The 27945-nt window shown below is 30.4% G+C and overlaps 1 protein-coding gene across 5 annotated transcripts in view; it reads left to right on the top strand.

Moving 5' to 3' along the window:
• Positions 1 to 27575, top strand: part of LOC113400360 (cGMP-dependent protein kinase, isozyme 2 forms cD4/T1/T3A/T3B) — a 147863-nt gene extending 120288 nt beyond the window's left edge. For all 5 annotated transcript variants that reach the window (XM_026639910.2, XM_026639912.2, XM_026639913.2 and 2 more), the window contains 8 exons: positions 8162 to 8303; positions 17737 to 17831; positions 18878 to 19024; positions 21839 to 22158; positions 22659 to 22746; positions 24291 to 24475; positions 24800 to 25016; positions 25477 to 27575. In XM_026639910.2, the coding sequence (XP_026495695.1) occupies positions 8162 to 8303; positions 17737 to 17831; positions 18878 to 19024; positions 21839 to 22158; positions 22659 to 22746; positions 24291 to 24475; positions 24800 to 25016; positions 25477 to 25642 (1360 nt within the window). In that variant the 3' untranslated portion in view covers positions 25643 to 27575. The remainder of the gene's footprint in view (positions 1 to 8161; positions 8304 to 17736; positions 17832 to 18877; positions 19025 to 21838; positions 22159 to 22658; positions 22747 to 24290; positions 24476 to 24799; positions 25017 to 25476) is intronic.
• The last annotated feature ends 370 nt before the right edge of the window (positions 27576 to 27945 follow it).

The following is a 27945-nucleotide window of genomic DNA, read 5'->3' as shown; positions in this document are numbered from 1 at the left end:
TGTTATTTTCTGTTTTCAAATTACATCACTAAGTATATTGCATTACTATGATGTCACGTCACTAATGCATACAATTAAACAAAATATTCAATACATGACCAAAACTCGAGTCAAAGAGACTAGCAGTTACATCACTTTAAAAATAATGTTTTATAAATAAAATTTAATATAATTTTATCTAAAGCTTACAACAGTCTTATCATTACTATCACGCTTCTTGAATTTATGTAAAGATGTAACCGTTGCGACACGCTCCTATCTATACATCACATACAGAATGTCTTTCTCTGACAGAGACTTATGACAATCACAGCATTGACCATCTGCATTCATGACATACGTATCAACTGTTTCGTGTACAAAGTTCTTTTTTTAAATTGTAAAACAAAGCCATGAAGAAACTTGCGACTGTTGCTCAAGAGCTAGGTACGATACTTTGCGAAATAGTTGTCACGTTGCGCCGCCATGACATTTGAATTTTCATTCCTTTCACTGCCCACGATACTGTATCATTCTAGGAAGACTGGACGAATGCGTCATGATCGTACAATGTTTCCGTTTGAATGTACGGGTATCATTTATTAGAGAATTTGATATTGCTTTGTCGGAATGGTAATTTTGTTTTAACTGTCTGCGTTTTTAGTATTATCTACCTAATAATTTCTTGAAATATCTGGCTAACTTATAAGGCCGCAGGTTGAGCTTTTGGGTTTAAACCTCGGACCCAAAAAAAGTATTAGGATATTATCGACAATTTCTCAGTAACTGTCCGAAGTTTGAAATTTAGCAGTGCCTATACTTTCGTGCCTAGGAAAGCATATAAAGACGTCTGTCCTGCGTCTGAACTTATTCGATTGCTATAGTTTACATTTATTAAAATATATTATTTTTTTTTATTTTGTCATAATAACATTTATGTGTATCATAACCTTATCCAAAGCAGGCATGTACCAGGAGAACAGAAACTCCAAGTAGTAAGGCAATTATATTTTGCATATGTTGGTCAAGTTGTTTATCACATCGTTGAGCAATATCTGCAAGTAATTGCGGAAACTATTCTTGTTTTAATAGTCAGTAGGATGTACAGTTATGTAGGTACATATTATATGATCAAAAATGATCTTAACAAGATAAACTGTTTATATAATTATTGCAAGCACTATAATTTTTGTATCATAATATGTAACCGACTTTTTATATCGTATTAAATCTATTAGTTATGGTACCTACCCATAATTATTCAAGTGATATATCATAAGAATCAGTATCATTTGAAATAATTACACACACTCACAATCATTCAAGTGAAACCAATAACCTAACATTTTTAAAGTTATTTTTTTTGTTTTTTTTTGTACTCCTTGTTCAGAAAACAAAACGGAGACTCCATATTGATATTTTTAAATTAAGAGATGAGTTCATATTTGACACTAATTTACTGATAAGAATGCATAAACAACGCAAACCGTATACTATAACATTATACGTGTAATTTAAATGGTCATTTTTATTTTATTTATTGCGCAATAAAACGGATTCTTTCTTTCTTAACAACCAAACAAAGGTCTTTCATATACGTTACAAAATTGTTATAATTTGAACGAGACTTATCTTATTTCTATAGAAACGTTTGCTTTTGTCTTAACATGTCGCGTACATGATAATAACAATAATTGATAAATAATTAAACGTACTTATTGTTTCGAGAGTTACAACGTAGGTCGTTGTTTAATTTAACTAATTAATTAAATTGAAGGAAAACTAATTAAACATGTCAACTGCTTCTATTATGTAATATTCACGGGAATGTACACACGGATAAATTTGTAAATAAATAATATATTATTTTATATGATGAGCATTGGAAGAATATAAACGAACATTATAATTTATGATCGTGTAGGTAACAACGAACAAAGCGATTATTTCCCAGCCCACTAAAGCAGTCCGATTTTTTTTTAATTAATATTCTTCGTGTTTACACAAATACATTTTTTTATTATTCATACTTCTAATGTAAATTGAATAATCAAGATGATTATTATTTTTATAAATTGAACTAAAGTTACCATTTATCCCAATGGTACTATGCCCAATTTTCTAAATCAATGAATGTTACCTGTGTTATTAAAGATAGCTTAATAAATATCTTTCCGTGGATCTTCCCCTTGCTCCTCATTAAGAAGTTTGATTTTCGAAATTTAAATATGTGTCATCTTATGAACGATGTATGTGTGCGTGCAACCCTGTTTGCTGATAAGTGTTGTGCCTATACGTATATAATATTTAAATTTTGAATAGCGTACGCAGTCCCTATTCAAGTCTTAATCAAAACCCATCCAGAATGTTTTTTATTTCACCCTAGAAGATAGTTCGGACCGTCCTTTTCTCTCGCCTTCGACTTAATAAGGACAAATCGATTTTGTGTTCAGTAATCAATGTAAAATGGTCATAGTTAAAACGGTTAAAGCGATGTGGGCCGTTAACTGACTTAATAACAAGCCTACCGAACTGTGTTACACATCAGAACAATTGTCACGAATTCGAACTCACAACCTCTTATTTCGTCGGTTCGGAATATTGAATAACAAATGTTTTGACGATCATTATTTAAAAAAAAAAACATTCAAATTCAGAATACCGGTAATTTCATACGTTTCGTATAGTTCTATTTTTAAAATCGATATATCAATACTATTAGCTTTATATGAAGCAATTTTACGTATAAGGAAAAAAAAGAATTTACAACGATATAGTAAGTACATTAAAGATTTTTGGCAACTTCTGTTGCAGCAGACGTATTCAATTACCTAAGAATTACTTCTTGCAATACTTGCTCTTTATTCGCACCGACATCGACACGTTTTTGCAATATTATTGCTTTTAAAAATCGTACACAATTTATTTAACTATAGAATAATAATTATCTATATGAATAAATTAAATTGTCTGTTTGCGATTAAAAAAAACCCTTTTAAGGTTAATTTGCAATTTATTAAAACTAAAACAAACTTTTTTTGTCCATTTGTCTTTTTGTCGGAGAAATTTGTAAAGGAGAAAAATGACAATTGTAAATAAGAATTAGGTATATAAGGGAGTATTCCGAGGTATAATTTAGTCATTAAATAACATCTATGAAGCCGTGGGCCGCCCGCAAAATTTAACGTTTGTTCATAAGATATTTTAGGAATTTCGAAATGACAGGTTTTAATTTCATTTCATTGTAAACTGCAAGTCACTCATCTAAATTTGGCGTCAAAATGATGAAACTTTACTTTAATGAATTTTTTAATTTCAAGTAGTATACATCAGATTCGTGAGAATTGGAGTTTGACGAAAACTATGTACTTGAATTTTGTTTACGTTTTTCATTTTTTTTTCTTATACAACCGTAGTGCTCTTTAACCGGCTAGTAACTTTTTTCCGCTGTCTAAAATTAATTATTTGATGAATTGTAACAATTTAATAAATTGCAATTAAGAATCCTCTTTAATTTTCTGCACATATACGGCTGGAGCTCAAAATGAGACCATAAACAGTTTTTTTATGTGCAGCTATCGTCTCACCACCACCAAAATCGGCTTACGCTATTAATATATAAGATATAATAACTTCAAAGTTGACGGTAAATCTTTACCGCTCTCATTAATCATATACAGGTATCACTGATAATAATTTTTAGGATTTTTCGAAATTCCTACGATATAGATTTGTTTTGTATTTTTTTAGTACATTATGTTTTAATACAATTGAAGGCGGCTAATATCGTGGGTTACTGCTAGTCACAAATAATTCAAACATTTATATGCACATACAGTTAGCTTAGTATAAATATCAAAAGAGGAACTAATTAACAAACGACACGTATGTGTCTATGAGAGCCATATTAAATTATTTGCTATATATTATGTAAATAATTTTGCCTTCGTCATTATGCAACCTTGATTATTATTGCGTTATTATAACGTAAGAGATAGTGGATTACAATAAAAACATTAATATTAACGTAAGGTCATTTCCGAGTTTAACGTTTTATATAACATGTTTGTTAAAGTTTCGAATTAATATGTATATATTTTTTAAATATATTTATTTACACGTATTTTTTCTTATTTTAAAAGGAATTATATTTTATTGATTATTAATTTAAAAGCGTCGTTTAAAATATTACAATCAAATAAACGATCTGCGAATATATCGAGAAATTTATATTAAAAAACACTAGTCGGAATTGATAACTTCCTACTTTTTGAAATGTGTAACAATATTTAATAATCGATTTTTTTATTGGAATATTTAATTTAATATTAAATTTTTATTGGAAGTTTGTAACTCGGGCGTGTGTAGGCCTTCTTGTTTTTGAATAAATACCATATCATGTATATTATGAAATAATTTACATAGTAAATTATGTTTTCTACACTCTTGCCTTTTTGGTCAGGCCCTCCTTAACCCAAGCTCCAGGGGGTTTATAAAACCCGGGCGCGTTGCGGGTCGCTTCGCCGATACGGTCATAGTCTAAGTCATAATAAGTCTTGGCTCATCGGTGAGGCGCCCCAGAAAGCTCTCGTAAAAATTATTTTTGAAGATCGACAGAGTACTGCTTGAACCCGCGCGCTTGTTATCCTTAAGACAGGTTTCGTTCGATATTTCTTTCGGTCAGTGCTTCTGTTTAAACGTCAGTACTGATAGCCATTGACTAAATTAATATATTTCAACCAACCAATAGACAAAGCATATTAAACATAACATTTATTATCTTGTAAAATATGAGAATAGGCATTAAAACAACACGCGTTTTTTGTTTATGCAAATTATTTGCTTATAATTACGGTTATTAAAGAGATAATATATTATTGAAATGTGTTCAAAAAAGTTGCCTGCTAAGTACTGACCGGTTCTTTACATGAGAAGTCACATTCAGTTTTACCTGCACATTTAAACGCATATAATTGTTGACTTATGCAAATATCTTCATGAAAGCGTTGAATAATTAAATTATTTTTTATAATTTTTTTATATAGACTATTATTTTTGATCCAAATTTAGTATGAGCTGTTAGCCTTTTTAGATTAACCATGATAAAACATATTAAAAAAAAAAAGTAGTTTTCAATGAATACAAAGTTTACAAACATTAAATAAACGTCAATGTCTAACAATCTATAACCTGAAACAAAGATATGTTGAATACATAATAGAACCTATCTAGCTAGCCCGGTATTACTTTAAAATATTTAATATTATTATTGCACAGTCACACTTTCGATTCAGTGTCCGCACACTTTCGGTCGAAACACGTTGACCGTGAAAATAAAGCATTCACAATTAGCAAGACCACGTTTCCGGTATTTCTGGGACTGTCCCAATGTTATGAATGATATTTAATTGGATTGACATTTTATGTTATGTCATGTTAATAACGTTTGCACATTGTGTATTAATTAGTGATTGATATTATAAATTGGTATTTAAACGCATGCAAACACGTGCAAGTTAGTGTTAACATATATTACATCTATTGATAAAGGTAACTACAGGCACAGAGGACATAACATCTTAGTTCCCTTGGTAGCGCGTTAGGGGTGTAAGGTTAATATTTCTTACCGTTGTCTATAGGCGGTGGTGACCTCTTACCATTAGGTGGCCGATTTGCTCGTCTACCTACATATATTATAAAAAGGTCGTTCATTTCGTTTTTAAATTTTTTGGTCGAGTCATCATAAATCGTGGTCACCGTTGTCACATCATTCGTTGGCAGAATCTGTTCACAGCCGGTTTCAATATCCGTATGAATAATTAATGTAGTTTAGTACTTAATGTTGGCTTTATTTACTATACAATTATTTTTTCGTATGTTTACAATTGTATTTCTCGTAAAATATATTTAATTTGTGTCATCTGCTGACCTTACCTTAGAAATGAGTGCAATAGCAATTGTTTGAAGACAAACTAGTTCGTAGTGGTTTATTAACCGACAAAAATTAAAATCGATGAAATAAGGTAATGAGTACATACATTTTAATGTTCATCATTCTCAGTTATAAATAACAGTTTGGACTTTTTAAATTGTTTATTAATAAACTAGTTTTGAATACGAGCAAAACAAGTAATTATGAATGGTAATAGCACGCTTGAGTGAATTAAAGACTAATTACAATGTAATGTTAAGTGTTTCTACTGACCCTATTTTAACAATTATGAATTACCCCTTGAGCGAATTTTATGAATAATGCAACTACATGAATATGAACGCAACTTCTTCGAAGCTTGTAGAAGCATATTATATGTATTTATATTTTTATCAATGTTACACATACCTACCTACACTGGTAAATTTGTTATACGCAGAAAATGTATTCAAGTATGTATAATACTTTGTATGTGTTGAAACCAAATAATTGATCTACCATCTTAATCTATAATACCAAAAAAAAATTTTGACAGAGATTTTGACATAGTATAAATAACTAAATACTCTAGTCGCGTTTTGTGAACATATAACATCATAGGCCAAACCTTAATTAGAATAAAAGTTTTAAGAGTCTTATAATATTGTTATGTTCATGACTATTTTATAAATATAACCTACCCCTAAATCCAATTGATCTCATTTGTCAAAGGTTCATTCGATACTCATCGATAAATGCGTCATACTTAAAACAAACTTTTATTTTCAGATATGAATGCTCTATGTAGAAATATAGAATCTATAAAAAATAACAGATAATAGAATATTTATTATCTGTTAAATTTTAAAGGCGCACAATCTCGCATAAATCATTATTGTCTGAATTAAAATAATAAACTACATAAATATGCAGATAGTTTATTATTCTTATAAATATTAAAATGCTTATTGTAAATTTATTGCTATTATTATTATTATTATTGCAAAATGTTAATTAAAACACTGACATATAGACATGCTATTATTTAAATATTTATTAATATTTTTATAATTCGTTTAAAAAGTCCAACGTGCATATCACGTGAAAGAAATTGATAGTTTTATATGTAGTCGATGCGGTTAAGTTCCATCTTATATATAAAAAGGTATTATACTCGTATAAGTTAAAAATTATAGACATAATAAATAATAATACGAAATTAAATTTTTTGTCGATCTCACCATTTGTTCTCCAGATATATTTTACTATAACATATGAGTATAGGATTAGATTAAGAAGATATTTTAACAAACAAACAAACAGAGCTATTTCCTTTTTTATTATAGATAATAAAAACTAAACCAAAGTATAAACTAGTTCGAAACAAAGTTTAAGTAAAACAAGTAATTAAATTGTCTTTATAAAGCTTAATTAACATCATAATAAAATCCTTTCAATTTTCATGCTACATAGTATATAAAGGTTATAAATCAATTCCGATCGAAGGACAAAACTTTGCTTTTATTAATATTCCATTTTAAATATCAGTTGTTTAAGATAAAGAATTTTTTGTTAACGTTAATTGTACTTTTAATCTTCGATAAGTGGACAGAGCAGAGACAGATTTGACAGAGCTAATAATAGTATATAATTTAAACTATTTGATTATGAAACATACAAATATAGGAAAAAAATAATAAATAATTCCGAATTTAATTTTACAAACACTCACGTACAAGATTTCTTCGCTTTACTGTCAAAAATGAAGATATTATATACTAATTGTTTTGTTAAATCGACAATTTACTTGATATTAGCGACAGTTACTATTTGCAGTTAATACACTTTCCTACATTTAGATTTTAGTCGGAAGTAAAACTGGTTATCTCTCAGGCAGGAGAACTTTCCAATTTCATATATTCCAACCTTAACCATACAACCAAAACTTTATCATATGAATACAATCTCACGGCTTATAAACTTATTTGGTCACTGCGTTATAATTGATTCAGATTTAAGGCGGATGCAGGCTAGATGGAGTTTTTGTAATTAAAATATAATTTATATCAAATTATATTTTATTCCAAGTAATCGAACTGAAAATCGGTCCACATACTTTACTTGTGAAAGTTATGTACATAATATAATAATATGTGTATAAAAGACAGTAAATAATAAATATTTGAAATAATTATTTAATTTAAATTTTGTCAACGGTTAAAACAATCGACATTATAGAAAGTTAATTAATCTTATTCTTTGTTTTAACAGTGTACCGATATTCAAGAACCTATCAGAAGACACGCTGATCAAGATCTCCGATGTACTGGAGGAGACTCACTACCAGAACGGCGACTACATTATTAGACAAGGCGCCAGGGGAGATACATTCTTCATTATATCAAAGGGACAGGTAAATGAGATCATATTACTCCATTAATCTTAACACTAATATTACAGACTGTTCTATTTTCTCACGATGCGTTAAGTTTTGCTGGTAATTCTGAATACTAGTCATCAGTTACAATACACCTCAGACAGCATTGTTGTGTTTCAGTTTGTAGACTGAATCCACTGATGCCTGTTATTACACTTAACAGGGCACAAGAGACAACATCTTAGAACAAATTATAGACTTAATTGAAAAAAAAAAACAAAAAACTCGACATTTAAATATCCTGCACAAGAGTTTTAAGAAACGTTATACGTGAAGGTTTGCCATAAAGAGTTTTGACTTTCCTAATTGTGTATATGTACGAACTGTCACGCAATCCCTTGAAATGGTTTTCATTACAACGTGGTTTGTTGAAAAAATACATTAACTTATACTTATACATAACTTTCATGTTAATCTGTCAAACGATGTCTTAGTCTATTAAGCATCCGGACGAGTATATATCTATCATTCTATATTAATATATAAAGAGGTAAGTTTGTATATGATAAACTCTGAACCTACTGAACCCATTTTAATAATTCCTTCACCATTAGAAAGCTACTTTATCCAGTAAAAAAAATATTTAAATTTAATGTTATATAGCAACCCTATGATATTCATGTCAGTGTGACATTTAACGTGTCATCGACTTCGTACTAAAATGTTTCGTGGAACGGAATAAAACGGGTTTGTAAAATATCTCTTCTAATAATATCCAGTAACTTCTTAATTGTAATCATAGGGTTGCCATTCTTTTGAATTATCCCAAGCTTGAACTGGGAGCGTTGTAAAGTAAATCGGTATTTTTTAATTGGTAAGGCGGGTACGGCAATAGACTAGTGTTGGCCTTTGACTTAAATATCTTCTACTTCAAAGTTGCCTGGAAAAGTTCGCTTCTTCGTGTTTGTCATAACACCATCTTGTAACAGTAGGAAACATGTGACAGCTATATAAGGTGAACGAAAAATTTTACCATAAATCATTAAAGATGATTCGTTAACAATAAGGTTTTATATATTTATTTATTTAACACTAAAAGACAAAGTATTCTGTACCAGTCAATACCAGTCAAAAAACAAAAGTAAATGAATATACGAGGCAAAAATATTTCCTCAAAGGCTTTTTATCTTGCGTAATAAAATAAATAAATGTGTTTGAAGCTCTTTGTTTATATCACAAGTTTGAATTTATGTGCTTGAAAACTACTTGGTAAAAATATTTAAAACATGATCTGCTTACTATGGAATCAGAGTAGTTGAATACGTAATTGATACGATTTAACTTTCAAGGTTTGAAATGTGTCGAACATTCGAGCAAGTATTTTTGTAGCCAGGTTTTTAAATCAATTTTTAAGTTTAAAATTATAACGACGCAAACAAATAAATGCTTAAGTTAATAATATAATAATAAATACTATTGCGATATATATATAAAAAAATATGAATAATAAATATTAGTTGCATGCCTGCCCGTTCTGACTTCGTACTTGTAAAATTCATACCAACGATTCTCATTTTCCCCATTAAAGTATGAATTACCAAAATTACTTTATTGTCAGATAAGCTTATAAAATAAAACTATTATTCTAAGTTTCAGCCTTCTGTACTCAATAGTATCTACGTTGATAGTCAATCCTGACTATTGAACGACGATGATAAATATCCTGACATTAAATACGTAATTAGCTTAATGAATACTAATAATATAAATGTGAAAATAAGTATGTCTGTCTATCTGTCTGTCTGTTGCTCTTTCACGACTAAAGCCTTGAAACAAATTTGTTGAAGCTTGACCTCTGAGGAAGGACATAGGCCACATTTGTTTTGGCTAACACAACCAGTATGAAGTAATAAAATAATAATGTCAAAAAGGCAAAAGTCTACGGGCAAAGAAATAAATATAACAATTATATCTTATATATGTATAATACTTGTACTAGTAAATGCAAAACAACAAGCATATCATTATTTATATGCAAATCGATTTCACCTGACCATTCTCTGTCCGTCTTCGTTTCCATAATGTTTTGATGACGTAGCGCTTGTAGAATTTACATCGGATAAGTGAAGATGCTCTGTTAGAAGCGTTAACAGTTTTACTTTCGTTTATGTCGACTTTCAAGACAGACTTTAGGCACGCCTCTGTTTTGTTAATATTCAATTGGTCACACTTCGTATAACTTATCACACACACACAAACATAACGCTTAAATATGGGTCTGTAGTACGTATGGAAATATAAAAATTCCGCATATGTGGTAGTGCGTGACGATTCATACATTCATACTAATTTATTTATTTATACTTTATTGCACTCCAATTAACAAAATATATTAACATAACAATAAATATACGATATGTACAATGACAAAAACAATTCAAACAAATGAAAACTTGTAATATTTGCCAGGCTTTGAATCCGCTATCATCGTTTAGGATCCACATGTTCTAACCAGTGTGCTATAAGCTCTTAGCCGAGTTATAATATTGTATATATGATTATATATCAGGTTATTCGTGCTAAGACCATGAAACTCTTGTCGTTATCGTTCACACGATGTGAATATAGGCTCAAATAAATATCGCTGTGATAATTTTATTGTCTCTAAAAGTACATTATGAGACTTGATATTTATTTAATTTATTTTTTGTAACTGGCTTTGAAGTTATTATATTGTCCGCGTAGAAACGGTGATTGTAAATAAGTTCACCTTGGCATTTACTTGAACCTCGATACTGTGCACACTCATTCGCAACATCGAAAATACAATTTGAAATTTCGAAAACACCTTTTCAAATAATATCTGATGTCTATAATAAATATCTGTTATGTATTTCTTTCATTATTTTTTTTATCACATCGAATGAATGTAATCGAAATGTCGTAAGAGCCGTGGATTTCTGCGTTACGCGTATTAGCTTTAAGAAATGTTTAATGTATTTAAAAATATTTTTCTTTTATGTATTTGTCTACCACACTATTAGGTACCCTTGGCGTCACGCATAGCTGCTAAATCAGTTTTCTTACTTATTATCGAATAAGCTTAGAAAAAGTAAATTGTTTTCTATAATAATGAGAACTTATAAATGTAACTATTGAACATAGTTACATTGTCATCATTATTTTTCATTCACTGCAAAGTTTTCCAATTTGTATTCTGTTACGAAAAATATTACTATTATCGAGTACATATTAACTGGTGGTTTAAGGCCTCCTCTCCCATTGAGGGGAAGGTTAGGAGCATATTCCACCACGCTGCTCCAATGCGGGTTGGTGGATTCAAATGTGGCAGAATTTCGTTGAAATTAGACACATGCAGGTTTCCTCACGATGTTTTCCTTCACCGCTGAGCACGAGATGAATTATAAACACAAATTAATCACATGAAAATTCAGTGGTGCTTGAATGGGTGTAAACGCGAAATCATCGGTTAGCTCGGCTTCAGTACATATAGTATTTATCATATATGTTGCTAATTTATTCTACGCTTAGGGATATAATGTTATTTTAAATTATAACGGTATTAACAGTTGATTGACTCTATGTCGAATGAATACAAAAGTGAATTTAATGGTTATACTTTGTTATTAGTGCGAGACAAATGCGGTTTCCTGAATCAACTAACAGTTAGATGAAACGATAATTGTGTTTACAGCATACACACTATCTATACTATTATTATAAATACGAAAGTGTCTGTCTGTCTATGTTAAGCTTTCACGGCCAAACCACTGAAACGAATTTGTTGATATATATATTATAATTTATTTTTTATTAAGAGCAACAATTACTGAATTTGTTAGTTGTTATGACTTATTTTCTGTGTTAGTTATTAAAAAAAATATTAGTCATTAAAAGAGGCTTATACTACGTGGTTCTTGATGCTATTATAACGCTTAACATTGTTGAGTTATTCGGTTAGAAATAACACAATAATGATTGAACCGAGCGCAAGTTTAACCTGCTTGAATTTGAGGATGCTAATGGCTCTAACCAGCACCCTACTGAATTTATTTAATGAAACCTTGGCTTTTATGTACGAAATGATATACACAACAATACCCTATGTATATATGTGTACATTTATAAAACAGTTATGTTTTTCATATTCCTCGGTTAACCAAGACGCCATATAAAGCTGAAGACTTCCGCTTCGAAAAAACCTTTTTCGTTGGATAGCCTACTTGTTGAGAAAGGTTATAGGCATGAAGCTTCAACCTACAACCCACAAAGACGGAATAGTAATGTTTGACGTGGGTGTATCGTCGTGGAGATGGTTATATTATAAAAACGAAAGAGTTTTTTTTTTGTGTTTATGCGAAGCAAGTCATCAACGCATTTTTTTTGTATAATACTTTATAGTCCGAAGAGAGACACTACAGTATTCTTACATAACAGGCTTGGAGCAATCCTCGCATGCTTTTAAATAATTGTAAATACTAATATACGTAAATAAATAACAAAAGTTATTGTAGGTACCTAATTCCTTAAAGTATTAAACCATACGTATCAAAATTACATAAGTGCAGTACACATGTATGTCATCATGAACATGAACATTTCGTGTGTTGGCGTCTATAAGCTTAAACAAGCGAGACTAGAGTCTAGAGGCCACAATGCATGGCTGATGTTCCTACAAGGTCAGCGCACTGCGCGCGGACACCTAGTTAGGATGGTGTTTGAATTCAAGCTATGATATACTTTATTTTTACTATCAAAATGTTATTAAAACCATATAGATCTGGTTGGGTTGGGTTAAAATCTCATTTTAAATAGAGAGTAACCTGAGCATCGTTGATACTTTAACATATAAAATAGAATAAGAAAAACTATTATCATGACGTCACAGTTAAGCATACTACATGCTTTAAAACAGCTATATTGCCATCTTTAAGTAAAAGAATAATTAAAAAACGGAAGGCAATTAACATTTTATATGTATAAAGAGTATATATTTATAATAAATATGATTACAGCGTGTGAAAACGACTAAAAAACCGTCGCAGGTGGAGGCCAAATTCTCTAACTGATGTTTTCAAGGCAATAATTAAAAGTATTTAAACTTATTTAATATTTTAATATAGCTATTTTTTATTTTGCGAATAAATATTTTGAGATATTTAGTAATCCAGTTTATATTAGATCTATTAAATCTTCGCTGAGCTACGTGAACAAATATCCTTAGACGCATAGGCTATGGGGTCAAATTTTTGTTCGTCATACATCCGTGTGGAAAATTGTTATCTGCATACAACCTTCCACAATTGTGTTAAACTTGCATGTCAGGGTCAATTTTATTTCAAAGTAATACGATATTTAATTTGAATGTGTCTGTTAGAGTTATTACCTCATTTCTAAAAGAAATTAAAATTCATTCCTTTTATTTTTTTAATTCATGACAATAATTTTTTTCGTATGAGGTTATAGCTTAAACTTTATTTTACATGTTTTTAAACCAGTGAGTGTATCAAATGATTGACCAGCTCGTCAATTTCTAATCTCTCAACTAGTAAAGATCTAATGATCTTTAAACGACTGATGACATTTTATACAAAAACTTAAAACGAAGACACTTTAAATCCAAATTGACTACATTTTCAAATGAAAAAGCACTAATCCCTGTTCGTTTTCTATAACACCACACACAGAAGAGGCCTAATAATAATGTCATAAGTTACAAATAAAAAATAACGATATATAAAGCGTATAAAATAAGCTAAACGTGATATAAAGTCGATAATCGTCAATATTATAAATTGAACATACGACCTTTTTTCATCCGCCATATTTGTATTAAAGTAAGAACAAAAGGATATAATTAAAAACGAAAATACGTTGATTTAATTCATAAACTATACAATATATATTACCAAATTTATGCATAAGTTTTGCACACATTGTTGTGCCTTAATAGGTTTAAAGATCCACACCTACCAAAGAAACAATAAAAGCGTACATTTGAGATACATTTTCATACTTTATAGTTCATATCATTACGTGTATAAAAAAAAAGACTTAAAACATGATCATGGCGATTATCTCTACTGAGAAACATTCGAATGACAAACTGTTTCATCATAAGACGTCACAATACACGCTAACCAGGATGTAATTATTTTCTACTTAATGGTAGATTTATATTTATCGATAAATCTTTTTTTTTTTTTTGCTGATTGTTCTTTGACCATAAAATTTAAGTTTTTGTGATTTAGCAATAAATTATAGGTGCGACATTTTTTTTTATTATTCCTAAATTACCGTGATCGAAATTTTAAGTTATTGTTATTACTTATATAACTGAACCTCTGTCGGTATCATAACGTGCTGATGATAGATAAAGTTCGACAAAATACTGGGGCGCCAAAAATTTTACGCCAAATCTGTTACATTTTTAGTGGACTATGCGAATACTGTTTTTTCTACTAATACTACTTAAATAGTAATATGCGTTAGTTTTCTTTAGTATCAGAATATATATATCAAAAGAAAAGTTCAATCAATTATAAAGTAAGGCAGACGCCATATAGGAAAACGAATCATGATCCTCTCATGCCTGAGCTTAGCCATTCATACTATGAACATTATTGTTGTTCTTGAATATTTGTTTGGTGATTGGTGGATATTTACGGCCATCACGTGCCGCATAAATAAATTATAAACTTTTTTATCAAATAAAGCCTTGAAATTGATTTTTCTTGCAAATGGTATCTACATATAAGTTTGTGTATATTTAGGTTTATATAGTACGTAGTCAAATAGATAAAAGTTGTTTTTGAAAAAAAAACCTATCAATTTTAAAAAAGTCAAAGCAATACTATTTGTAGTCTATAAAAAAAAAACACTTAATTTGCAATCAATAAAGCATTAACACGAATATTAAAACAAATAATTATTAATAAAGTATCATATTAAATGAGTCATATTAAAAAGTGAAATCGAAAATCGTAAAATTGCCTCGAGTCTTCGTAAATAACTCGCTTTAATACAAAATGTATCAAAACGAAAGTGACCGCAAATTACTTGTCCCAGCGTTATTCAGTGTTTATTGAACATTTTTTGTTATTTTGTATTTTACTTTTTAGTGATTGGTTAACAATAACCAATCCGTTACCGGTTACTTAACAATAAGTAACCGGTGCGGTAACCGTAAATTCTAGACGTTATCTCATCCACTTCCGTTGTTATATTTACTTATCATTCGTATTTCAATAAAGATTTATCTAATGTTGCTTTGTTATAAACCCTGATAAAAAGAATAATAATTTCAAAAAAACTATCGTTTTATGTCTAGACTCTGAACTAGTTGTCGCCCGTGGCTTTGCTTGTATTTAAGATTTTGGTAGACGGATATTAGCCAAAAAAAATGGCAGCCAAAAGGTTCAGTGGTTTGGCCGTGAAAGAGCAACACATGGACAGATAGACAGAGTTACTTTAGCTATTGGTACTGTACAGAACTCCGCGCAAAAATTATCATCATAATCGGACGGAATCAGACGGATTGAGAATCTTCACCATTTTTGAAATATGTTTAAAACAACTTGAAATGACAATTCATAAAATTAATAATCGATACTAATCTTCAAAAGAATATTCTTCAAGGGAATTCTTCAAATCTAAGAAATATTAATATCGACTAGAAAGCTTTAACCCTCGCTGTCTTGATCGGCCTTGTAATAAATTATTAATATACATATGTTTTGTTTAACATAATTAAGAATATTAATACACATTGTTTTGAGTACTTATCTTCTAACAAAGGACTGTCATGTAACATAGAACAAACTCGTGCTCACTTAATTACACGATTCGATGTAGAGATACAATTAACTATCTTAACGAACCCTTTCGTATATGAGACAGGAACTGTTCACAATATATATTAATTTAATGTCACAGTCTTTTTATCGTGCTTATTTGATGATGCAAGTTCACTTCAGCGATTTAAACCACGCTGTCCATTATCAATAGGGACTAGTTATTTATGACTAACACTAGATATAATGCATATGTGAATGCACTTACATATATGGCCAAACATTATATTATATACACAGATATATGAATAAACTAAAGTACATGAAAGTAAATACATAAATAAACTAACTATGTGTGAATTACACTTGTTAATTTTTTTTTTGTGTTCTCATGGTTCGTGACATATTGCCAGTAAAAGGAATGACATATACTTCTAACTACAATATTCTTTTATGAATATATAATTGATAGGCAAACGTGCCACCGATTGGGACAAATTATTCTATGTAGTTCCCAGTTCGCCATGCACACTGCTAATTCCATAATTATATAAACCTCATTTAGTGTCATTAAACATTGCTTAAAGTTTATTGAACCATGGGAGCTAATTGCTACATACCTCATGCCTGTAATGCTCAGCCGTCACTCACACAGACCCACCCCCTGTGGGTACTATAACATACGAATTATTGACGTTTGAAAGCGGTCGTAATATGTACTTACACGCGGAAACAAAAGTAATCTCGTACGACCAGGTGGTCCATTCTTCCTTCCTAAAATGAATATTAAGAAATATATGCCGTATCCACTATAGGATCATTCAATATCTAAACTATACAAAAATATTTCTTATATTTGCAATAATGTACAAAATATGCGCATAGTATTAATAAAATTTCACCGGATAATCGTCGATTGAAACTAAAAGGTGTGTTTTATTACTAATATATAATACAACTTAATGCATTATTAAAAAATATATATAATACGAGCGTTAAAAAAAACCTGAAAGATACAATAAATTTACTCTTATAATTAATATCGTGTTCTCTAGAAGAAATACATCGCGAGGAAACCTACTTTTCCGAGAAGAAATTCTGACATACTCGTATGTACCAACATGATTCATTATATCCGACGTGTTGCGTGCTTACGACCATGAAATTTCCGAATTCTTATTTTAGATATAATATCAGATAATTGCAATTTGACTAGTTTTTACTTTTTTTTTTGTTGAAATAGTAAAACCTTCATGGATTTCTGATTAGCCTAAAGATAAAGGTTACACTATTTTGATCAAACAAGTTTTTTTTTTAAATAAATATAAAATATCTGTTAGGTTTTCTAGAACTTCACGGATAATATCATTAATCGATTTAAAATAATCAAGACATTAAAATCACGAAAATAACATAAGTTATGTTTTTATTTTAAGCTAAAGTTGTTTATTTGCTAATTTAAATTATTTAGGTATTGATAAAATACAGATGCTAAGTCCTTATCGTAACATTAAGTGGAATATTTGATTAAATCTTCAATTTACAATGAACTTACAATTAAAATAGTACAAATAAAATAAATATATTATACATTATTTTTGATTTCATCACGTCTTATAAAACGTCATAGCTTAACAATTTTTTTTTTATTTCAGGTTAAAGTAACGCAAAAGCAACCGAACAGCAATGATGAGAAATTTATCAGAACTCTCACGAAAGGCGATTTCTTCGGCGAGAAGGCGTTGCAAGGGTAAGCGTTTAAAAACATATTTACATCTAAATACGAGCCGTTTTCATTGAGGGCTCTCACTATTTGGAACCTATGAAATGTTTTATACGTTATATCAATATAGGCTATGATTTTTTTTTAAATATCCTTTTATAAGTTTTGCTTCAAGCCAAATGTGTCAAATGTGTTAATAAACTTATATTTTTGTAATAATTACTTTGAGCGAATCAGACAGAATCATATAAAGTTAAATTATCTAAGAAGCGAAGACAGTAGGAAAGTGTTACTTTCGTAGATAATTTAAAATTCATAGCCGCTGTGGTTGCGGTTAGATACACTTGGATTTCTCTCATCTTTTGTTGCGAAATGCTTTTTACATTTAATCAGCTTCATATGAATGTACTTAGAAAGCAAAATAAGGTTTATGCTATTTTGGATCATTAAAATTTATGAAACTGCAAATGTTCAGTACATTAGAAAGTGTTATCATAAAGCTCACAAATTCAAATGGAATTATAACTAAGTTCATCATTTCACATAATATGACTTCTATTTTTGGCACGGTTACGAATGATTTGATATTTAAGATAAAACAAAAAACAGAAGTATGTAAACAATGTGATTTTTACAATGCTCGGCAGTCCGTATGCTGTTTCGTAAGAGCTGATTATCAAGAAGTTCTAATAGGTCTTGAAACATTTAATAATTGCCTCAAATTATTTTAATAAAGCATACTGAGATCCGACTTTCAACCAAATCTGCTTATGATTCATTCGGACTTACACAATTTCTTAAATCGTAATTATAATATGTAGGTACGAATGAATTTATTTATCTCCATAGAGTACAAAAATAAGCCTTATCAACCATAGACTATAATATATTTGCGGAGGCTGGTGCCTAAAACAGGTAAATCCGATCATCACCAGGCCCTCAATTGTTATTATTTTTACAATCATACAATTGTTTGTATACTAAAATTTTTAAAATAATTGCATATTGATAAAGTTTATTCATAATATATTTGGTTTACCGCATTTTTTTTTAATAACCTGTAAATTTTTCAGAGACGATCTTCGAACGGCGAACATTGTCTGTGACTCGCCGGAAGGCACCACGTGTCTCGTTATCGACAGGGAGACCTTCAATCAGCTGATTTCTTCTCTCGACGAGATCCGAACCAAATATAAGGACGAGGGTGATGATAGACAGAGGTAAGGAACTCTTTGGTTATATTTTCTACAATAAAATGTAAATATATTTACGAATAGTCTCGTTCTCTTATACTATAACTTCTGGTATAATTTTCATTTGTATACAATTCATGTATTTGAAATAGCATAATATTCAACCACAAATATCTTAAATACCAATTGTTCGATGACACAATGAGCAATTATTCGCGGAAGCGTTTAAAATTTTGAAATAAATCATATGGTATTCTTTTTTTTTTAATTCATAGACGTAATATTGTCGTAAATTTTCAACTTCCGTGTTATATTTTACTTGTAAAGGCTTCTTATGTCAAGTTCACAAAAACACCACATCTAAAACCGTTTGTTACGGACAACAATAGATTTGAAAGGAATGCGATTACAATGCTATTGTGTTAGTATTTTATTTTGAAACTTCGATACCATTTTTGGTATCGCTTTGTCTTGTATGATCCATAATATTAATATAATTTGTTTAATTTCTGTTGATGCAAACTCGGAATTGTTTTACGGTAAGTGATTTTGTTTTATACAAAGCACACTAACAATGTCTATTTTAAAGGTATTGCTGTATTCATACTGTATTATCTTTATATAATTCACTAGCTACGAGTCCCGGCTTCGCTCGGGTAGAATAAGGATATGTATAAAACGATTATATCATCATATATTTCTCTATTGCTAGGGATAATTTTTTTTCCGAAAACTTCAATCATCATCATATTCCAGCTAATTTACACAAAATCTTAATGAATTGAACACCTAAACCATCATCATAACTCCATTAATGTAAAATGTATAAAATGTCGTTCGGCTGTTTTTGAGGTTATCGCGTACAGAAGCGGCGGGAAGATTTATTTTATAATGTAGTGATTATTAATAAAAAAAAAAACTACTCATATTACGATATCTGTAAAATGATACTCCAAAAAGTTTTTACATTTTTGCCGCTCGCACATCTTGCTAAAAATCGTTTGAAGGGTTACAAGTGGTACATAGATTTTCCTCTAATGATGATGGAGCTGGTTCCAGGAAAAATATGATGTATGTCTATTTGGGTTGTATTCCTATCATCAACGAACTAATTTTCATTCTCGGATATTTAATTTCGTGATAAACTTTGACACGGTTAAATGATTACAAGAACTAGATCTTATAAATATTTATATACGAAATAATACATTCGAACTTTATAATAACAAAATAACCTCAACCAGAAATTCGTATATAATAATAAATGATTAATTAAATAGTAAAATAACACTAAACGGTCTTTATACACATAATCACACTCTATTTAAAAAAAAATAAGGCTATAAGGCGACCAATTCTAAGGTTCTAGGTTTGAATACCAGTCGGACCAATTGTAAAACTCCTCAATTTGATAGCATTTTTAGATGTCTCAGAATTATGCAGGATGCAATTTAGACTCAATGATTTTATTTACTACCCACGTGCTTCATAATAATATCACGCGTCAATCGTTACTACGTATATAAGGTACAGTTTTACTTCCAATCTCTTCTATGAATAATAATTAAAGAAATTAGTATTGAACAGTGGAAGTGAATCTGAAGCGTTATTAACTTTCCTCTTTGGCATAGAAACTAAGTTTTTTTCTTTTATTATCAGCCACAGTTACGGTCCCGCGGTTTTATCGCACCTATTGTCATCTCTCTAAAACACAATACTTTACACGATAAAGCGGCCACGGGTAGTATAGCTAGCGAGTGAAGTCGATTCGATAAAATTGACTAAATCGATAACTTGAAATTATATCATACTAAAAATTTAATAAAATAACATAACATAATCAGCCTGTAAATTTCCCACTGCTGGGCTAAGGCCTCCTCTCCCGTTGAGGAGAAGGTATGGAGCATATTCCACCACGCTGCTCCAATGCGGGTTGGTGGAATACACATGTGGCAGAATTTCGTTGAAATTAGACACATGCAGGTTTCCTCACGATGTTTTCCTTCACCGCCGAGCACGAGATGAATTATAAACACAAATTAAGCACATAATTCAGTGGTGCCTGCCTGGGTTTGAACCCGAAATCATCGGTTAAGATGCACGCGTTCTAACCACTGGGCCATCTCGGCTCTTAAATTTAATGTTAGTTTATTAGTAGGAACAAGATACAAAACTAAAATTTCCACTGTTGGTTTACGGTCGGTTTACCTCTTAAGATGATTCGCAACCGATTTGCCGAATTATATTCGAGATCGGTTTTCTAATGATATATTCCTAAATCAAGAACATGTTTATATATAATTAGTAAAAATTAGGTATTTGAAAATTAAGATGTGTGCGTCCGGGCTTGAAATCGCAATCTTCGGTAAAGATTTATTATAACTACTGATCTATCACAGCTCTACACTAAAAAAAAAACAGATATCATTAAAAAACATAACCACGCTACTCTATACACCGAGTGTCCGTGTACTAAGTCATTCCAGGGGCAAGGTATTCGTTTCTGTAATATAATCCTGCAGATACTTTTACATTTGCCACGAACTAATAAATCGTTTGTTAAAAAAAGCCTTAAAAATAAATAAAGCAAATTATGAAATACAAGACTATATATAATCGTGAAGTCCGTATCGTTGATTTTCGTACAGGATGGATAATGTTTAATTGTTTGTGTTAATTCACTTGAATATAATATGTAATTAATAAAAACCGAAATCACTGACTTCAACGCTGGTTCTACATGATACCGAACCTGTGATGACTATATATTTAATTTAATCATTTCATCCTATTTGAATAAAAATATTTTGTATTGATTCGATTATTCCTTATAAATTTCAGACTAAACGAAGAGTTCGCCAACTTGAGGTTGTCCGATCTTCGCATCATCGCCACGTTGGGTATTGGAGGATTTGGTCGAGTTGAACTTGTGCAAATACAAGGCGATTCCAGTCGATCCTTTGCCTTGAAGCAAATGAAGAAAGCCCAGATCGTTGAAACGAGACAGCAACAACACATCATGTCAGAGAAGGAGATAATGTCCGAAATGAACTGCGAATTTATCGTGAAGCTGTACAAAACGTTCAAAGATCGTAAATACTTGTATATGCTGATGGAGACTTGCCTGGGGGGAGAGTTGTGGACTATTTTAAGGGATAGAGGTACGACTCTTTGATTATGTTTCATTAAAACACAAAGGTAAAAAATACTAAAATATACGCCATTTAATTTGCCACGAAATTAATAATACGAAATTATTTTTTAATAGAACCTCAATTCATTTCTCATTAAGATTTATAGACAGTAACTTATTAAGTATTTGGAAGATAATATTAAGAGTAGGTATCTTTCGAAGAAAAATATTCATTGTATTTTGTACAAACCTTGACCATGTCATTTGAGGGATATAAGTCTTTCCTATAGTTTGAGATATATAAAGAAAATATAAAGTATTATGGATAGAATGGGCTAACATGATCTATTAATGGGATGAGTGAAATGATTATCTTGAACGGAAAAGTTAAACGAACGAATGAGTCACGTTATCAGAATAAATGCTTTTACAACTAAATCTAAATAGTCGAATTTGAACTTGAGTTTTTACTTAGATATTTATATGACTAAAGAACATATCTTTATATTACTGTTTTGTTAATTTCAGGTCAATTCGACGATTCCACCACGAGGTTCTACACGGCATGCGTCGTCGAGGCCTTCCACTATTTACATTCTAGAAACATAATTTATAGGTAAGTATTTTTTTTTTATATACAGTCTGTACGAAATTATAGCCGCGTTATTAACGGTGTACCATACTGAGAACACGGAATGATACTGAGATGTTATATATATGTAGTGTCTTTAGTTACACTGGCTCACTTAGCTTACAATCAGGATCACTGTAAAAGTGTATTTCTATCTACCGAACAAATAAAGAAAATCACAAGCAATTGTTTCATTTTTATCAAATTTTTTTTCATATATGTATTACATTAACAGCCTGTAAATTTCCCACTGCTGGGCTAAGGCCTCGTCTCCCTTTGAGGAGAAGGTTTTTGGCGCATATTCCACCACGCTGCTCCAATGCGGGTTTGAATATACATGTGGCCAAATTTCGTTAAAATACACATGCAGGTTTTCACCCGATGTTTTCCTTCACCGCCGAGCACGAGATGAATTATAAACACAAATAAAGCACATGAAAATTCAGTGGTGCCTGCCTGGGTTTGAACCCGAAATCATCGGTTAATATGCACGCGTTCTAACCACTGGGCCATCTCGGCTCATTTGTCATATATAACGTAACTGAAAAAGGAAAAACAAGGAACAGCCTGAACATTTCCCATTCTTCTATCTATTGGGTTAAATCTTCTTTATTTCAGCAAACGGTGCTTGGTGCTTATTTCAAATACAATTTAATAATGATAATATATTCTACATACAACAGCGTATTAACAACTGTCACGATAATTGTAACAATATTTGATATGTAAATATTGTTCGTTAAATTAACGTAAATTGTCCACGTCATGCGGTACTGAATAAAACCTGATCAAACAGTAAAAATTGATATTGATACGTAATAAAGTTTAGTTACTATTTAAATAACAAAAGAGAAGCAAGCAAATTTCCTATTAAGACGCTATTGTTAGAACAACAAGGTCTTAATAGGATCTACTTAAAAAACATATGCAAAGACCTGCTATTTTGAGTTAATATCGTGCAAAGAATGGACCTAACCCAAATATGAATCTCTAAGATACATTTATACTTAATTAAATTTTATTTATTTTATCTCATCATAGTTCATTTGCTTTGATTATTTACGTTTCGCTTTAATAATCTATGTCAAAGTAGTTCTAATTAGTAGGTATTTTTGATCACAAATTCAAAAACAGTGGACAACAGTTGGCCACTAAGTACACGCACACTAATATAGTAGTCATGACCTTTGTGAGTATCTAGTAAAAACGCTGTGTTAGACAAATAAACGCTTTGCGATCACTGGTGATTTAAATGTAAAATTATGTAATGGCAACTAAAGTTCGGCGCCGCGTTATCCGCCATTTTGAATTTAGTAACGAATTCTATTAAATAAATTGCATCATTTCTGAAAACGTAAAATTAGTTAGGCTTAAATTAGTTTTTAGTATATTTTTTTTTAATTAAGAAGACATAAATTTATACTTAATATATAAATACTTTTATTTGAGTTTATTGAATTATCAAGAACTGTATACATATAGTTATGTTTTTAATTGCATATTACAAAATCGCCTATAATATTTTCTAGGGATCTCAAACCTGAGAACTTACTGCTTGACTCGAAAGGCTACGTGAAGCTAGTGGACTTTGGTTTTTCGAAGAAATTACAAGCGAGCCGAAAGACTTGGACTTTCTGCGGGACGCCGGAGTACGTCGCGCCAGAGGTTATCATGAACAGGGGACACGACATCAGCGCTGACTATTGGTCTTTAGGTATGAACTGTTTTATTTTCCAACTCCTCTTATTTAATTTAAATAATTTATATTCAAGTTTTGTAAGTAACTCAACCTTGGAGGCGGAAAAGGACAGTGAAAAGATTTAAAACAATATTAAATCACGCATATTTTGGGATAAGAAAACCTAATTAAAATATAATCTATATTAATATATATGGTTTAATTATATCAAGAATATTATCCTAAAAGCGAGATAAACTACAGCCGAAGAACAAAATAATGTCCCGGTTACATTTAATGCGTTTTTAAAAGTGACTACTACTATGTGACAACCCTAAAATGATCCTTACCAAATTCAAGGTGTACTAATGTTCGAGCTACTGACCGGTTCCCCGCCGTTTACGGGAGCCGATCCTATGAAGACGTACAACAAGATCCTGAAGGGCATAGACGCGGTGGAGTTCCCGCGCTGCATCACGCGTAACGCGGCCAATCTTATTAAGAAACTGTGCCGCGACAACCCTGCGGAGCGGTTGGGCTACCAGCGAGGTGGGATCACCGAGATACAGAAACATAAGTGAGTGTGTTGTTTATTCATATAATTATTCACATTTATTTTGCATAAAATTATTTACAAAAAAATCTTTTCAAATTTAAATTACGTATACACATATATATAAAAATATGTGTACAAACGTTTTATTATTTTTTTTTCACTTTTGTTGTTGTAGCAAGCAATTGTAATTAATAGTTTAATTAGCATGTAGTGTTTGCTTTTAAATAATTTTATATAATCTATGGAGGTATACATGTACCTAATTGAATATTTATGTAAGAATGACAAATGTAAAAATCGCTAGTAAACCTAATAAATAAATATAAATACATAGTTTATTTTAAGTCATTAATATTTCGATTTTCGAAATGCTTAATAATATAATTTTGACAATTTATACTTTTCGTGGAAGCAAAAAATAATCATAAATAAGATCACTGGCAACATTTACTTTTTGCTAAACTAAAGTTTTACATTGCAGATGGTTCGATGGCTTCAATTGGGAAGGCTTAGCACAGCGTACACTGGATCCTCCCATCACACCCGTCGTCAAATCAGCCATCGACACCCATAACTTCGACCAGTACCCACCTGACGCAGATGAGCCCCCACCTGATGACCTATCAGGATGGGACTCCACTTTCTAAACACCATGTGTTGCGAAACGAGGCCTCGCTTGAGTCAAATGGATGATGTCGGAAGTAACCGACAGTAATCTCCATAACAATATGTAGATACGAACGTATAAGTGCCTTATACAATGACATCGAATGATCTGGTTGTTACCAACATTTTAAATAATTAATGGTTTGTGATTATATTGTGAGAATATAATATGGCTATACATTGTCTTTTGTTCATAAAGATATTTCTACTTACAAAAGTTAATGATGATTAAGACAATTATCTGCTCTATTTAAAAGAAATTTAAGAATACAAAACAATATATTTTATAAAGATTATAGTACCGCTATCCGTCACGAGATGGCGCGCAAACATAATTGACGTAATAACTTTTCAAGTGTCAAAAATTATTTATCGCCTTAGTAGAACCTGTATTTTAGATAGTATTTTTAAGTAAGGTCTTTGTTTTAATACTATATGAATATATCCATTGTCTCACAGCTGGGTTTAAAGGTTCAGATATTTCTTTACCTAATGTTATCGAATATTGCATTCAGCTTAGAATCAAATAGGAATTATCTCATTTAGTTTTAATGAATGCTGTTGATAAATGTTTGCCATTATTTTAATTACAGCGCTTGCCAAGGGTAACCGATATTTTATAATAATGCCGCAAATATTATAAAACATATTTTTTTACAAAAAAAAAAAAACTTTATTTCTCAAAACATCTTGTATATAACATTTACATATGAAATTTGAACATAAAATAGATTTATTGAAGCAAGCAAAACAAACATTAACCCTTATCTGCCCGTGAAGTCGGTTTCGTCCCACTGAAAAAAAACTGCTCCAGAACTGAAAAATGCTAAGTACTATTACAGTTTTAGTTTATGTTCTATATAATGTTAAATTGATAAAAGATAGTGCCAAAAGTCGGGCATATATGGGTTAGCAACAGGGTTTCAGGAATACCAAAATATCGTTACCAGAATCCTATGTTTTACTTGAATTTATATAATATATTTACTTAAATTGACAACTGCATGTATTAAATTCATAGTTACAAATATTTAGTGATAATTTTTTCTTAGAAAAATTATTACCGTTTATGTAACGCTTGACATTTTGGAAAGTAGCCGAATATTTAATGGAATTGTCCGATAGTCAATGTTTTTTATAGTTTAGTTCGTTCGGTGAGAATGAAGAAATTATTTACAATAATTATTTGTTTAAATATATATTATTGTTAGTGTATTGTGTGACAAAGCTATCATTAAGGTCGCAAAGTAATTAATAAATTGTTGTACTAAATATTATTATAAATTTGGTCGTCTTAGAGCTCAAAAGCGACATGATTTTAAAATTATTTAAGATACTTATATATTTTTTATTTCAAAATTAGATTGACTAACCGTAGGAATCATTCAATAGGTACTTACTGATAACTAAAGTTCATTCATTCAAATTACCACAGATTATAATAACTATTGCTTGTGTTTTTCAATTGTCATGAATATTTTTTTATTAAATTATTTTTAATAACAATATAAATTACTTAAAATTTATTTATCAGCATTATAAATCGTATCTATATTGATTACTTTAATTTTGAATTGTCAGCTGATGGTAGCTATCTTCCATACATGACGTATCTTAAATAATAATATTTAATAACTTGGCTAATCCCTCATAATATGAAGTCAATTAATATAAGTCTTCCCATAATAAAGATGCGAATGGTTTATTGTAAATATTATTATAGGATTAATTCATTTGAATTTTATATTAAATATAAAAAATCCTTATATGTAGATTTAGCTATAGATAAAAAAAATCTAGCTGTCATAAGGACATTTATTTTTGTAATCATAAACTAAATAGGATTAATGATTATTGTAATTATTTAAAATTTTATGGATTTTGAAAAATGTATAATACATTGTTTCGATTGGATATCTTTTGTTTCATTTCTACAAGTACCTGTACTAATGCTTTTAAAATACGAAACTCTGAAGTAAATTTTAATGAAATTTCGTATGAAGTAAGTGAAACGATTTTTTTTAATTATTTATCTTTTATATTTTTACAACTCTTATCATATTTTTCTCAACCCGTTGCTATCGCGACATCCCCCTTTTGTTTTTTTGTTTCTTCGGTTGCCATCGGCAACAATCTCTCTTGCATAAACTAGCGAATGACGTCCAGAAAATAATTGTTTGGGTATTCAATTCCTCTAACTGGATAATCGGATGTGACGTCAGTAATAATCACAGACGGGCTTAGCGGACAGTTCCGGCGTTAACTGTCCTGGCATAGCTTTGGC

Source organism: Vanessa tameamea, chromosome 17 (genome assembly GCF_037043105.1).
Source record: "Vanessa tameamea isolate UH-Manoa-2023 chromosome 17, ilVanTame1 primary haplotype, whole genome shotgun sequence".
Classification (NCBI taxonomy): Eukaryota; Metazoa; Arthropoda; class Insecta; order Lepidoptera; family Nymphalidae; genus Vanessa; species Vanessa tameamea.
Note: the sequence above shows the minus strand (reverse complement) of the source record. Positions and strands in the feature narration are given on the sequence as shown.